The sequence below is a fragment of the Crocodylus siamensis genome, chromosome 3 (assembly GCF_052110815.1).
Source record: "Crocodylus siamensis isolate JL-2025a chromosome 3, ASM5211081v1, whole genome shotgun sequence".
Classification (NCBI taxonomy): domain Eukaryota; kingdom Metazoa; phylum Chordata; order Crocodylia; family Crocodylidae; genus Crocodylus; species Crocodylus siamensis.
The window spans coordinates 57,044,094-57,059,567 of NC_143397.1; the positions used below are offsets into that span (position 1 = coordinate 57,044,094).

General features: G+C 41.4%; 1 protein-coding gene across 1 annotated transcript in view; it reads right to left on the minus strand.

Annotated features, from left to right (window-relative positions):
* Window positions 1-9,831: 9,831 nt before the first annotated feature.
* The window catches only part of FBXL17 (F-box and leucine rich repeat protein 17), a 505,276-nt gene continuing 499,633 nt past the window's right edge, over window positions 9,832-15,474 (minus strand). The window contains exon 9 of the mRNA XM_090038355.1: window positions 9,832-12,257. Coding sequence (XP_089894481.1) covers window positions 12,120-12,257 — 138 coding nt within the window. The 3' untranslated portion in view covers window positions 9,832-12,119. The remainder of the gene's footprint in view (window positions 12,258-15,474) is intronic.

Below are 15,474 nucleotides of genomic sequence, written 5' to 3' on the forward strand. Positions count from 1 at the left end.
AATTACTGCACAGAATGGGTGCACATCTACATGTGTGTGCCTGTACTGCATAGTAACTATGGTGACTTATGCCAACTTGGGCATAACTTTGATACCTGCATCATGAAAGTATCAAATTTATGCCCCATTAGTTACTGCGCAATAATGCACATGTAGGTGTGTTACTGTGCAATAACCAGGGTCCCTCCCTACTGGGTCTTCCCAATCTCTAGGGGGACTGGCCAGAGCTCAGCTCCAGGGCTCCTAGCTGGCCCCCTCCCCTCTCCCAGGGTGGGATGCTCTCTGGCAGCCCCCAGCTGCAGGATATAAAAGCCTCCAGCCATTCTGTGCCCTGGGGCATGCTGCACAGGAGTTTGAGGAACTGCAAGCCCTATGTGCCCTGTGGACAGGATCCAAGCTGCTGCTGCTTATCCTGTCCACTAGCCAGAGCTGCTCCTTGGCCACATGTGAGTGTTGTAAAGGGCTGCAGCCTGCTGATCCCCCTGGCCAGCCCTCAGAGCTCTCAAGGCTCCTGCCTGGCTGGCTGTGGCAGGAGGGCAGCAGCAGCTCCCTGTTCCAGTGCACCCTCAGCACTGTCTCCTGTCTTTGCAGCTGGGCACATGTACACCTTCCTGTGCTGTGAAGCTTCCAATCCCTGACCATGCCCAGCTGCTGAGTGCTCCTGAGCACTGTTTTGGGGAGCCACACAGGGGCAGCTGCATGGGGGCCCAGAGAGCTGGCACAGGAGGCACCACCACTGTGTCCTCTCCAGCATGGCTGACCTGGGGCCTGGGCGGGGGGGGGGGGGGGGGGGGGGGGCTGGTGGGGGCAACAGGTCCAGCACCATGGCTGGCAGGTGTGCATTGCTCATTGCTGGCAGGGACCAGACTGGAGCAGTGGGTTGCTGGGCACAACTGGCAGGGGCAGGTGTGGCATGGGGAGGCAGGGTGGACAGGGAGGGAGCTGTCATGTTCTGGCCATGTGCTGGGCACCTGGCTCCTGGGCAGGAGAGGGGCTGAGCAGGGCTGTGTGGGTTGCAATGAGCCCTTAAGATGGCCACCATTTGCTGTCAGCTGTCTCTGGCCTCACCATGGCTGCCAAGTGCTGGCAGCCATGTGGCCAGAGGCTCTAGCTCCTCTCAATGGCCACAGGGGCACGTGGCTCTGACTTGGAATTAAATCTAGTCCCAGGTTGCCTGCATGTGTAGATGCCAGCCTATTCCATCTCACTTCACAGTAAATTCAATGTGCAGTAAATACATCTATAGACACACCCACAGTCTCTAAATAATTGTAGTAAGGTTCCCATAACCATTATATAAATGGTAGCATTGGAAGCCCCAAATAATCAAGGCTGCAAATGAATTTTCAACCTAAATCTTATTCATATCAAATGTTTTTATTTGGCAAAAAGCCAATGGTCATTCCCTATTTAGTCATGAACACACATATATATAGTCCTTCACTGGGCTATCAAATCCCAGTAGGTTACGTTCACTACAACACAACTGAAAAGCTCGCTACAGCACTTCTTGAACCATGTTCTTACCACCCTCTCTTCCTATGCTATCTTGGCCATCGACATACTTTTTAGACACAATCCTATGAGCCCTCTGAACTTCTCTGTTGCACTTGACCTCAGTTCTTCACTAGCTGTAGACTCTCTTAAAGGCCTCCAAAGACTTTATGAACAGCTGCTCTGCTCACTAAGGACTGTCCCAAAGTATATCTCTAGACACAGAAGCTGCTACCTCTTCAACTACTTGGCTATAGATTACTCAACACAGACCACATAATTACTAGACCAAATAACATGGATTATAACATGCAAGGTTAATTTACCTGCTCGTCTACCAAAGTCATATACAGCATCACCTGCTTACAGTGCCCCTCTGCTATTTACTTTGACAGATGGAGAGAATCCTACATGAAAGAATGAATTCGCACTGATCTCACATAAATTCCAGAAAGACGTAGATGAGTGGGGCAGAACACTAACCTCCTTGAACATCCCATTGCTGACCTCAGGGTAGCTGTTCTTCGACAACAATATTGAAACAAACTTGAATGGGAAACTGCAAAACAAGAACTCATCCAAGACTGTATTAAGTATGATTTAAACCAAGACTGTGGATTTTTATCCCACTGCTTAGATTAGCTTTTATAACCCTTATGTCCCTCAATAGGTCAACTGTTTTTCTGTTCTCTCCTACTCACCTCACCTCTCTCAGCAGTACCACATTCTTTTCCCTCCACCTTCCCCACCCTTTGTATTCTAATTATTGCTCTCTACTTAGAAGCTCTGCACCCTACAGTCCCTTCATAAGACCTGCTTAGAAAAGCTTATGCATCTCTGATTTAGTAGTCTATGAAGAGCAATTCTACTTTGCTTTCTGCCTGACTTTATATTAACATAACTAACTTCCTCTCTCTATAACTACCCTGCATTTCTTGGCTCAACCCTTACATATCCCCAGGGGTGGAGCCAGAAGTAAGTGAACCTCGGGGTGTAAAAGAACCCTCTATCAGGTGTATCCCTATGCATCTGTCTTGAGGATAAAGGAAATCCTATTAAAGGATAAAACTGCTCACAGCCTGTGTGAAAAAGGGGTTAGAGTTGTTTGGGAAAAAACTTGGAGCAAAATTGCTTTGGCTTTTAAATATAGAAACCTTTTTTTATTACATTGGAAAATACAGCAACACAGCTATAAAAACAATGTTTGTATCTTGAAAGCTGGCATGCTCTTCAAAGACATGGAAGGATTTTGACAGTTTTGGAGAAAAAGGAAAATGAAAAGAAAATTCAAATGACATATCACTTTTGAGCCTTCTAAGCAGGAATTTCCTGCATTATTTATTTATTTAGTGAAACATAATGAATCCCCATCCATTTGGTTAGACCAGTGTTTTTCAAACTCTTTTTCACTTGCAGACCCCTAGAAAATTTTCAAGGGAGGTGGACCCCTTTGGAAATGTCAAATGGAGGCGCAGATCCCTTTGAATTGTAAGTGTAGGTATTTACTAGGGCTGTGCAAAGCTTCAGTCCCTGATTTGATTCAGCAGAGATTTGGCCTGATTTGCTGGCTGAATCTCTGAATCCAAATCAAATCAGAGGACCCTTTAATCTCTCTGAATCGAATCAGAACCCTCTGAATCGATTTGGAGAGACTTGGACATAGACAGAACTTTAAATGTTTTTTCTACATACCTCTAGGTAGCAGGGGCTCATGACTGCTATGATGCTGGGGCACATGGAGCATCCCACAGAAGTATGGGGGACTCTCCAGCGTGCTCGGCAGTCCAACCTGTGGTCCTCAGACCTTCTGGTCCACTTCCAGGTCCACTGGGGAGCATGCTGGGGGGGCCCCCCATACTGCCTGGCTTGGAGACTAGTGCCTTCTGGGTCTGGGGCAGGGAACCCAGGGTCCCCCTGTGGCAGATTGTCGAGCCGGCGAGGTGTGGGGGATGGGGGGGCCCAGCTCCCTGGCAGACCTTGAAGTAGACCAGAAGTATTTCTGGTCCACTTCTGGGTTTGCTGCTGGGCATGTGGAGGCCCCCCCAAAGTCCTGTGGGACACTCCATGTGCCCCACCATTGCAGCGATCACGAGCCATGCTGCTACCTCAAGGTATGTAGAAAACTCTTTTAAAGCTGTGTCTAGGTCTGAATTGCTGATTCTCCAAATCAGCATCGAATCTTCAGATTCAGGTGAATTGAGTCAGGGACAGTAATCTGAATCAATGAATTGAATCACTGTCCCCGATACTTTTGATTGATCATAGTAATCTTTCACGGACTCCTTAAACATAGTCTGTGGACCCCCAGGGGTCTGAGGACTACAGGTTGAAAACCAGTGAGTTAGACCATAGTTCATACTTCCTGACAGGCCTAATCCAGAAGCCCAGGTTAAGAGAGGGGCCTCTGGGACACTGTATGATGTGTGTTGTAAAGATCTCCTTGAAACACATGAAGCTTTGCATGAGACATGAAGGATAAGAAAATTATGCAGCCCCTCTACTTTGAGTTTGTCTCCACATTTGAGAATACCATTCACATTTCAGTCTTCATGTTAAAAAAATAAAGTAAGGGTTTAAAAAATGGGGGCCTTTAGCTGGGCCCTGACTTCTAGATATTGGCACCTGAATAACTAGGACTGAATAAACAGCACTTCCCACTCATTTTTTTTCTTCAATCTTGGCCTAAGTTTCTGCTTTTAACTAGTTTGAAGATGCAGCCATCACAATGCAACAAAATGCACATAGGCCCGCTTCTCCTGACCTAGTAAAAGAGTCTTCAACCAAGCAAGAGCAATAGCATCCTCACCATTCACCTGAACGTGGAATGAGCTTTGTAGTAGGATTCAGAGAGAAGGTGGTCCAGAGTCAAGGACTCCTTGTGGGAAAGGACCTGCCACTTACCCACTCTTTTTGAACCCAGGAGGCAGCAGCACAGGAAAGTGGCAGTGTCTGAAGTAGGCAAGTCTGAGATAATTTAGGGATTTCTACTGTATGTTAAACAAAAGTCCTGCAATGCCATGTAAAAACTAATGAGCTGCCAGTGCAAAGCACATGACACAGATGTAAGGTGCTCTTGACATAAAGTACTGTTTAATGAGCAGCCAGCTGCATTCTTCACTAACATTTGCTGAATGTTTCCACTGTGCTGACCCATTACAGAGCACTACATTGTATGTTGTTATTCCTCTTCTTTTCTCTTAAGCACCAATTGTGCTTTTAAGCCCTCGCCTAATTTGGGGCAATTGTGCCACAAAAGGAAACTTGGGGTTCCCCAACTTAAAATGCTGCAGAAGGTGGAAATCTAAGTAGGCTTCTTAGAGTTTTTCCATCGTTCCTTTCCACTTTCCTTTCCCTGTTGATGAACAGCAATGCTGGAGCTACTGATCAAGAACAGCAGGGGCAGTAGAAAAGAATAGGAAGTTATGTTTTTAAATTCCTGAAAAAATACAGGCAAAGAGCAAGCCAAGTTTTACAGAAACATAATAGCAAAGAATCCTCTCGCTTAACACTTTTGTTTGGAGTTTGTGTGTTTGGCAAATATTTATGTTTTTACCTTGCGGTTATGATGCCTATAGTTTAATTGAAGACATTTGACAGGAAACAATCTGTCTGGCCCAAGCTTAACTAGCTGCAAAACAACCAACCTCAGAACTACAATTCCCAAAACATGTTCTCATTGCCTTATTTACTCCGAGCCTTGATTATGCTACAGTATTTTCTCTCTTCTCGCTTGGCCTGAACCCATGATAATAAGACATATAATGCTCCATGTTCAAAAGCATCACATAGTAAAAACAAACACCTTTCTTCAGTGGAAGAATAATTTGAAGGAATACCAAGGGACAATAGTTTTCTTCTGTTCTGAACTAGTTATAGAGTATTAACTATTTTCTGCATTTTTTTAGGCCACAAAAAAAGGGAAAAGAAACCGTGTGTGTAATTTACTGATCAATAAGTGTCTGTCTATGAAGTTCAGGGTTGGTTTTTTTTGCTCTATACACACCCAGTTGTCAGCCCCATGCTACTTCCCAGTGTGAAGTTGACTAGAAGCAGAGAAAAGATGATACAGTAGCTAGAGCACAGACACGGCATGAAAGATTACAGGGATTTGGGAGTTTAAACAAATATTTACCAGTAAGATCTTGGCTTAATTTTGACAGGTTTTACAGTTAAATATCTATTTCTTTCCTCTAACAGAATCACTACACACAGTTTCACATATAGGGCTGTGTAAAACATTTCTAACAAAACTCTAAAAGAAGCACTATTCAACCAACTTAGGATTCATTACAATTTCAAAGTGAGCCTCAGTTTCTCTTGGCTTGTAAGTCATGGCTGAAGCACTGACAAATATTTTCTTCAGGCATTCCTTCTCTCTCATGAATTCCAGAGAGAAACTTTTTTCTACTTGGAAATCGAGTTAAATTCAGCGTTTCCAGCCAATTCTCACTCAAAGATAAACTGACTATGACTGAACTCACACAAACCAAAACCAGAAGAGGAAAACAATAATTGAAACCTCCTTTCCTTCTCCAAAACCTCTCTGAACACTGATTGCTCCTAGTTTTACTGAGCTGTATTATACAGTGCATGTTACGGTCTCAAGAACATGTACACAATGGCTTGGGAGTAATTCAACTTTTGCTTTTGTCTTGAAGGATTTCTTAATAACAGGCACATGCTAAGCTACTAGCGAATGCTCCTTTTCCCTAGCAGATGACTCAGCACAGGAGTTTTTCATGTTATAATTTAGAAGCCAGCAGATTTTTGTCGCCAGTAAAACTGGGGGAAAATGTCAGCAAGTGTTCATATTTTTTGTAATAGTATATCCAAACATAATTTGTAGGAACTGCTGCCTGCATTATCAGGGCAATATCATTACTTAAACAACCATAAAGGGTTTCACTTAAGCTTTCCTGTCAATTCTTTACTTCCCTCTATGTTAACCACAAGGAAAAAAATTACAACGCCAGAGAATGAAAAAACACCCCCTTCAAACAAAGCCCTTCATTCAGTGAATGGCATGTTGCAGCTTTTAGAGTGCAACCCCCTCCCCCCATAAACCCCCCCAACAACCGCCCCCCCCCCGAAATAAGTCTGTGCAAGCAACAGAAATGTACTCTGTTGAACCAGACAGGCTGGTTCAGCAAAATCTCCCTCAACCAAATCTTTTAAGTGGTGCCAATCTACTGAAAATTGTATACTCAAGACTGAAGTATCTCTCAAGCATGTCTGTGGACTGAAGAACAGACTCAACAATCTCTATTCAAAATTCATCAGAAAAACGAAACAAAAACCTCACTGGTCTATGCTGCCAGTATAGCAGGTAAAAGACAAAGAGATGGGTGTGAAAGAAATAGTGCCTGAGATAAAAAAAAAACCAAGCACATACTTTAATTACTGCAGTATTTCTATTTTAAATAGGCTGTCCTGGTCAGTTATACAGTAGCTTTCTGTGAAGATAGAAATCTCCAAAGAGATAAACAGCACAAAACTTCTTCCCCAGTTTGAATGACAGAATTCTTGTTTGTGAGAAAAGTTGTAACATCTGTCATTGCCTGTCTACATTATTTGTTATAATTGCTGAAGGATGCATGATTGAGTGGTTCATATTTTCTATTAGAATATTTTTGCAAACATTCTTTTATTGGATTTTGGGTCCCTTTTCCTTCTGTGGCTGACAGACACCAAGACAATTGGTATCTGAATGAGGCCTCATTAACTTCCTCAAAGGTACTCTTATGGATCTTTTATATTTTAGTATTTTGGAGTAATAAGGGCTTGCACTGAATATGGTATGCAGCCTTAAAATCTTTTTAGAGAAACTGGTGCCTTAACTGGGACTTCTACAAAAATGACATGAGCTTAACAATTGCTTCAATCCAATTTGGACAAACTAAGGCATATGTCATTTTGGATTTGTCGGAAGGTCTTAGAAGGAGGGACTGCAAGGCAGAATAAGCTAGAATTGTCAACCATAGAATATAAAGGTAACAGTATGAAGCCTTTTCTCTTTTTCAGGACAACAAGCCATCTAAAGGAGACTGGTGTGCCAAAATCCAAAAACAGATTGAATCTAGGGAGGAAAACACAATATCAATGAGAGACTATACCACCCTCAGCTACTCTTCCTGCTAATGTTTAGCACTGACAGCAACACTATCATATAGTTCTTTCATTTAAACAAACTGTGTTATCTTCAATGCCTTGTTCTTTTTTTCTTTTTACTATTTTTGTCTTTTTTTTTACTAGCTGTGTGGTTCCCACCTTTTCTTATTTTAGGGTGTAAAATATGTCTGTGTATGTGCCTGCGCATACAGCAAATGTGAAGTCTACATGAGAAAGGTGCCAGATAAATTAACTCCCTCATTATGAAAAGCCTCAAAGTCTTGGCTCAGAGTGTCCCTTAGTTGCAGGACTACCCAAGGAAATGTTTAAATCTGCCAGGAGTAAAAAAATTCTGAAAATTATGGTTATCAAAGAGTCTACATCTGTGCTGAAGTGCATGGCCAGCTACCACATAAAATAGTGAAAACTGAGGAAAAATTTCTGTTCAGCTTCAGAGTTGTGATTGACACAAACAATAATTTGCTTTCAACATATTTAGACAGCTAAGTTTTCATTATACTGTTCTCTAGTTGGATTATTTCCTATGACTATTATTTTGATGATTTGACTACACTGATTACTTCATTCCCATCCACCATTGCCATCAACTTTTTGATCTGACCTTTATTTGATTTTGATTTGATAACTCTATTACTTAACTCTTAGCTCAGTTTATTATAGTAAAGTATTTTCTCACGTATTCTTCTTTTAATTTTGATTTATTAAAAGGAAGCCAAGTCATATTTATTCAATAAGGGATGTGTCTACACATGCCTTTTAATGCACAGTAGCCTATTTTACTGCACATTAAAGTGTCACACAAAAAACTCTGTGACTACACTAATGCACAATAAAATAGGCTACTGTGCATTAAGCAACACTTAAAAACCACGCCATAAATTAAGGCAGCCTAATGCATATTTCTTTAGTACCACGCATTGGAGATACTAAATTTAATATGCATTGGAAAAAGCACCTTAATGCATGTGTAGACATATCCAAGGAACACATACCAGAGCCTTTGAGAATCTGTATGGACATCAGCCAGTTAACTGATGAGTCTAATTAGTTCCTTCTAAAATAACTCTTCGGTTCTCACAAGGATTATTTTCCTGTTCACCAGTGACTAGACATCATGTAAAAAGAAAACACCAACCAGGACAGTATATTTAAAAATATATAAGAGAGTCAGTCACAGAAGGGTCCACCTCTAGACTGGGATTTTAAAGGAAGAGAGTGCTTTCTTATATCATGCTCAGTAGAGTTCTTGTGCCATGAATTGCCACTGTGTGCACTGGGCAGAAACAGATTCTGCCTCATGGGAAGGATGGTACAGAATGTCACTGGATGGTGGGTCTGTGAATGTTGAAGGGAATTCACATTAGCAGTTGAGTCCAGAAGGAACACAGAACTTCTTTTAGTGGGACACACAGGGATGCAACTTTTTTAATAAGGACTTTTCTTCTCCTTTTCAGTAAGCATTGACTGCAAGGTACTAAATAGACATTTGAAGGCATTCTAAGAGGAAGAACAAATTAATGTCTTAAAAACAGTTCCCTAAAATGGAAGAGACTCCCTTGCAGAAATAAAATAATTAGGCATATAAATGGGGCTGAAGGAACCAGGACAATCCAGCTTGGAAGTTGTCCAATGTCTATTGCAAGATGGTTTATATCTTGAAGAAAAAAAGAGGGTGCATTTGACAATCAGATTTTCTTTTTTCCCCTTTAAAATTTTTTTTTTTTGATTTGGAAAAAGCAAAAGTCATAAGGATATGAATATTTCTGTCCTATCTATTATGTACCTACTAAAAAAGTATACAGATGCCACTGATTTATGAGAAGGAATTAAGAGAATTAAATATGGATACCTCAGCAATATAATAACCAGTAGAACATGATGATAGCCTGCAAGATGTAAATCTCAAGGATTATTTAGGCATCTATATGAAGGCATAACAGAATAAGAAGAGAAAATATAACCTAAATATTAATGGAAGAAAAAAATATAGAAACCATGGTATAAAGTGGATGCTAAAGTCTCCCATGAATGAAAGATATCACCTGGGACACTGAGACTGGAAAAAACGCCACCAAATGTATAGTAAGGAAAAATCATACATTAACAGGAAGTTGACCTTGTAGAACCTAAAAAGAGATGACAATAGATTTATAATACAAGCATTTAAATAAATTTACCAACCCATATAACCAAACAGAAGACACCGTGTTTTGCTTCTCTCTTTTATTGCAACCCATTGTAAGGTCAAAAGTTTCACGGAAAAATAGAAACTTACAAATGGAGTGAATTATCTTGTTGTACTCATAAAAAGACATTCAAGACAAATGACCAAGGGTCTATACTATATTTGACATAGCACTCATTGCCTTTATTCTGAAAATACTGTTGCCATTTTGGAGTAGATAAAAAGCCCAGCATTTTACATGTTCGCATGTATTTACGACATTCCAAGCAAAAACTATATTTTATCCAGAGAAATGGTTTCAACCTCATTTTGGAGTGTCTAATAAGACATTCAACAATGGTCACTAAAATTACTGTGAACTGACTCTTTCCCTTGTTTTCAGGAATTAATGCTATGGAACTGGACATATGGTTTTGGCAGACTTACAGGTATAGTTAAGCTGTTTTCTAGGTTATGCTGCATCAGTTCTTCTGGATTAGCAAAACATTGCGACAATAATGGCAACTCTTCAGTTGAAGCTTGAACATTTGATATTTTGGATTAAAACACTGTAACCTTTAAAAAGCAAATTTGCAGTGTTATACAACTCAAAATTCATCCTTCACCAAATTGTAATACTCTAAAGGTTAAGGCAGCTTCAAACTGAAGCTGCAATGTCTGTATTTTCAATATCTTCTTGTCAAATTTAAGTCTTTAGAATACAGTGTGACATACTGAAAATTAAACTTTTTATGTATTCACTCCAGATTTTTTCTGCACATACCATCTTATAAATCAGTTTTGGATTAAAAACATGTATAATATTACCAACTAAAGTTGTCTTCAGTAGTTGGGGAATAAATATGAAAATTATATAGTACAATTCTTAGACCTACAATTGAGAGGATGCAAGAAGCATTTTCCTCCACAGCATTTGTTCTTTTCTAATATAAGGACCTAGTCCTGCAAAGTGATATCTGTGTTTGGACTTGATACCCACACAACATTCTTCTGAGGCCAACTTTCACATTCATTACTGATCAGGACTGGAGCCTAAATTAGCAAATAAACATTTAATCAGAGGAAAAATCAGCTGTGTTGCTTTTATCTATTGTATTTTCTCTTTTTATTTGAAACATTATTACTAGGGAACATATGAGCATAGTCAGAGAAGACTGGTTCATTCAGAAAGTTTCTTTTAAAAAACTGGAGCAGTCATTATTTTAATAAAATATAAAAACAGGGTCTTATCACTTATTTCTCCACAGCTAGCATCTTCTATACAGCAGGTTACCTCACGAGGTGGGAATAGGTTATCTGCAGTAAATTAAAGAGCTCACTGAATACAAAAATGCAATGCAAAAACAGAAATCTATATGACATTGTCTACATGGCTATTTAAAGGAAAATCATTTTTGAAGTTGTACAACAAAACCGAGATTGTCTACTTAAATATCCATTCAGTAATTACCACAATTTATTAAGGTTTCATTCAAAATTAATTTTAAAATAATGATTTTAATAATTAGCAAAATGTTTTCAAGAAAATCACAATTACTTGTCAATTCTCTTATTCCTGTGCATCTTAAAAACACAGGGGTGGCTTCAGTCTACTTATTAATATGCATTAGGATTAGCTCCCAATTTCAGCAAAGGTCTAGACCAATCAATTACACTGCTACTAGCACTGAGTTACCACTTACAAACCAAAGGAAATACATATGACTGAGGCAAAGGAAAGAAAACAAACAATCCCCCCCCGCCAACCAGATGTAATATCTTCTATAACTCAAACTATCCACAGAACTAGGAGGAATCCAATTCAGGAAATCTGCCAAAGGCTTTTATATTGTATTTATGCATACAAAAAGATACAATGAATTTCTAAAGATCTGTTTTAATCTTAATACATAGTTTACAGTACATTAAATCAGTGTATAGTATTTCCAAGTTACTGCAACTTCTGTAAACTTACTATTATATTGCATCAAGAAAGGTTGTGAGCCCTCTTCTATGTCACCGGGGATTTGCAGATTTTTAGGGTGACAAATTAACATTCAGGACAGTTACATATGTCTGAATACAACTAGAGAGTAGAATTTCCTCTTAAATTTCCAGGCGAGACCACCAAACAAAAATGCTCATTACCTCAAGGATCCATCAGGTAATATGCTAAAAATAAAATAAAGGAGCAAGTTGGGAACAACTCTTCAGCACATATTTTACAGAAAGCAAAAATGTTAAATATCTCAATAACATTGTACAAACAAAATCTGCAATCCCCAATAGACCTACTAAATACATCAGAGTTGGACTGTAATATGACAGGACATTAGGAGGCAGTTGACATATTGGGTGTCCAGCCCATTTGATAAGCACGTTCCAGGGTCCTCTTGCAATCCTGTAGTACAGTACTGAAGGTTATGTGTGGATACTGCTGCACAAGCTGTTCTACTGTGGCTTCATTGACCTACAAGCAAAAAAAAATGATTCTGTAATTCACGCAAGGTAGACCTACCATGGACCAAAACAGTGTAAGGCTTTGGATTCCTGAATGCAAAATAGTGAATCATAATCCCCTCTACTTTTTTTAGAGGACTTTCATGATCAGACTGGATTTTTTAAAATACAATTAAAATAGCCTTGTTGTTTTTTTATGACATCCCCCTCCCACTGCAAAAAAAGGGATCATAACAAAAACTGAAAAAGCCATTTCTACTTTAAAAGGAACATCCAAAGGGCATATAGCATTCTAGTTAATAGTTAATACCATTGTTTGTGATGGGATATGACAAGGAAAGTCAAATACTTTTTTAAAACTGAGCACTGTTGACAATCATTTAACGACATTAAACTTAATATTAATCATGTAACTATTTTAAAACCCGGTGTTCCACCATGCTATACCCTCATAGAGTCAAAACTGTAAATACGCAAAAAATGAAGGAGTATTGTTTAATATAGTACTGCCCAGAATTCATAGTTGGTAGGGTCAGAAGGGACCTGAGCAGATCATCAAGTGCGAACCCCCTGCCATGGCAGGAAAGAGTACTGGGGTCAAACGACCCTGGCGAGGTGTTCATCCAGCCTCTTCTTAAAGATCCCCAGGGTAGGTGCCAGTACCACTTTGCTTGGAAGTTGGTTCCAGACCCTAGCTGCCCTGACAGTGAAGTAGCATCTCCTGATATCTGGCCTGAATCTACCCTCTGCCAACTTATGACTGCTATTTCTTGTCACTCCTGGTAGTGCTCGGGGGAACAAGGACTCTCTCAATGCCTGCTGGTCTTCCCCGATTAGTTTGTAAACAGCCACTAGATCCCCCCTCAGCCTTCTCTTGTGAAGGCTGAACAGATTCAGGTCCCTTAGCCTCTCCTCATAGGGTCTGCCCTGCTGCCCCCGATCATGTGAGTGGCCCTCCTCTGGACCCTCTCCATGTTGTCCACATCCCTCTTCAAGTGTGGCGCCCAGAACTGAATGCAGTACTCCAACTGCAGCCTGATCAGTGTCTCATAGAGGGGGAGGATCACCTCCTTGGATCTGCCTGAGATGCATCTGTGGATGCATGACAAGGTACGGTTGGCCTTCCTGACCACATCCCCACACTTTTGGCCCATGTTCATTTTGGCATCAATAATGACTCCAAGATCCTTTTCTGCCTCTGCATTGACGAGAAGGGAGTTCCCCAGCCTGTAGGTATGGTGCTGTAGTAGTACCCCAGGTGTAGTACCCTGAACTTGTCAGTGTTGACACCCATCCTTTTCCTTCAAGGAGAAATATTCTGCACTGGTCCAGTCCTGCACGGAGCAAACCAGGAAAGCCAAGGCTGCAACTGAACTCCAACTAGCTTCTAGCATGAAGGACAATAAAAAGTCCTTTTTCAGATATGTGGGGAGCCAGAGGAAAAGCAAAGGCAACATTGGACCCCTGCTGAACCAGATGGGACAACTGACAACTGATGCCCAACCTATTAAATGGGTACTTTGCGTCAGTCTTTCATCAGTCCCATGGAACACCCATGCCTGCTACGGAACAGGGAGGTCCGGGTGAGGAAGATCCCTTGCACTCCATCAATGCTGACCTTGTGAAGGAACACTTTGAGAAGCTGGATACCTTCAAGTCAGCTGGCCCTGACAATCTACACCCCAGGGTACTCAAGGAGCTGGTGAGCATCATAGCCCAGCCTCTGGCACGGATCTTTGAGAACTCCTGGCGGTCTGGTGTAGTGCCCAAAGACTGGAAGAAGGCCAATGTGGTGCCTATCTTCAAGAAAGGGAGGAAAGTGGATCTGGCAAACTATAGGCCCATCAGCCTGACTTGTAACCCGGGGAAGATCTTAGAAAAGTTTATTAAAGAGGCCATCCTTAATGACTAGCCGACACCAACATCCTGAGGGATAGCCAGCGCAGGTTTGTTGTGGGTAGGTCTTGCTTGACCAATCTCATTTCCTTTTATGACCAGGTGACCTATCACCTGGACAAAGGAGAAAAGATTGATGTCATATATCCTGACTTCAAAAAAGCTTTCAATCTGGTATCCCATGATCACCTCTTGGCGAAACTGGCCAATTGTGGCCTTGTGTCCATCACAATCCACTGGCTGGGAAATTGGCTCCATGGTCAGACCCAGAGGGTAGTAACTGACGGAAATCAATCATCATGGTGCCCTGTGACCAGTGGGGTCCCCCAAGGCTCTGTCCTTGGACCCATATTGTTCAACATCTTCATTAATGATGTGGACGTTACAGTCAGAAGTGGATTGGCCAAATTTACCGATGACACCAAACTTTGGGGCAAAGCTTCCATACCAGAACACAGGAGGGTGATCCAGGCTGACCTGAACAGGCTTAGCAAATGGGTGGATGAGAGCCTGATGGTGTTTAATACTGAAAAGTGCAAGGTTCTCCACCTTGGGAAGAAAAACCAGCAACATCCTTATAGGCTCAGCAGTACTACACTTGCTAGCACTATGGAAGAAAGAGACTTGGGGGGTTATCATTGACCACAAGATGAACATGAGCCTGCAATGCGATTCTGTGGCTAGTAAAGTGACCAAAACCCTGGCTTGTATCCACAGATGCTTCTCAAGCAAATCCTGGGATGTCATTCTCCCCTTGTACTCAGCCTTGGTGAGGCCACAGCTGGAGTACTGCGTCTAGTTTTGGGCTCCAAAATTCAAAAAGGATGCGGAGAAGCTTGAAAGAGTCCAGAGAAGAGCCACGCGCATGATCAGAGATCAGGAAACAGACCTTATGACGACAGGCTGAGAGCCATGGGGCTTTTTAGCTTGGAAAAGCACAGGCTCAGGGGTGACCTTATGGCCACCTATAAGTTTATCAGGGCTAACCACCAGTATCTGGTGGAACGTTTGTTCACCAGAGTGCCCCAAGGGATGACGAAGTCAAATGGTTATAAACTACTGGCAAGACCGTTTCAGGCTGGACATAAGGAAGAATTTCTTTACTGTCCAAGTCCCCAAGGTCTGGAACAGTCTGCCATCGGAGGTGGTTCAAGCACCTACATTGAACACCGTCAGGAATAAATTGGATGCTTATCTTGCTGGGTTTCTATGACCCCAACTGACTTCCTGCCCTTCGGGCAGTGGGCTGGACTCAATAATCTTCCAAGGTCCCTTCCAGCCCTAATGTCTATGAAATCTATTAAATCATCTGCCCACCTGTCCAGGTCTGA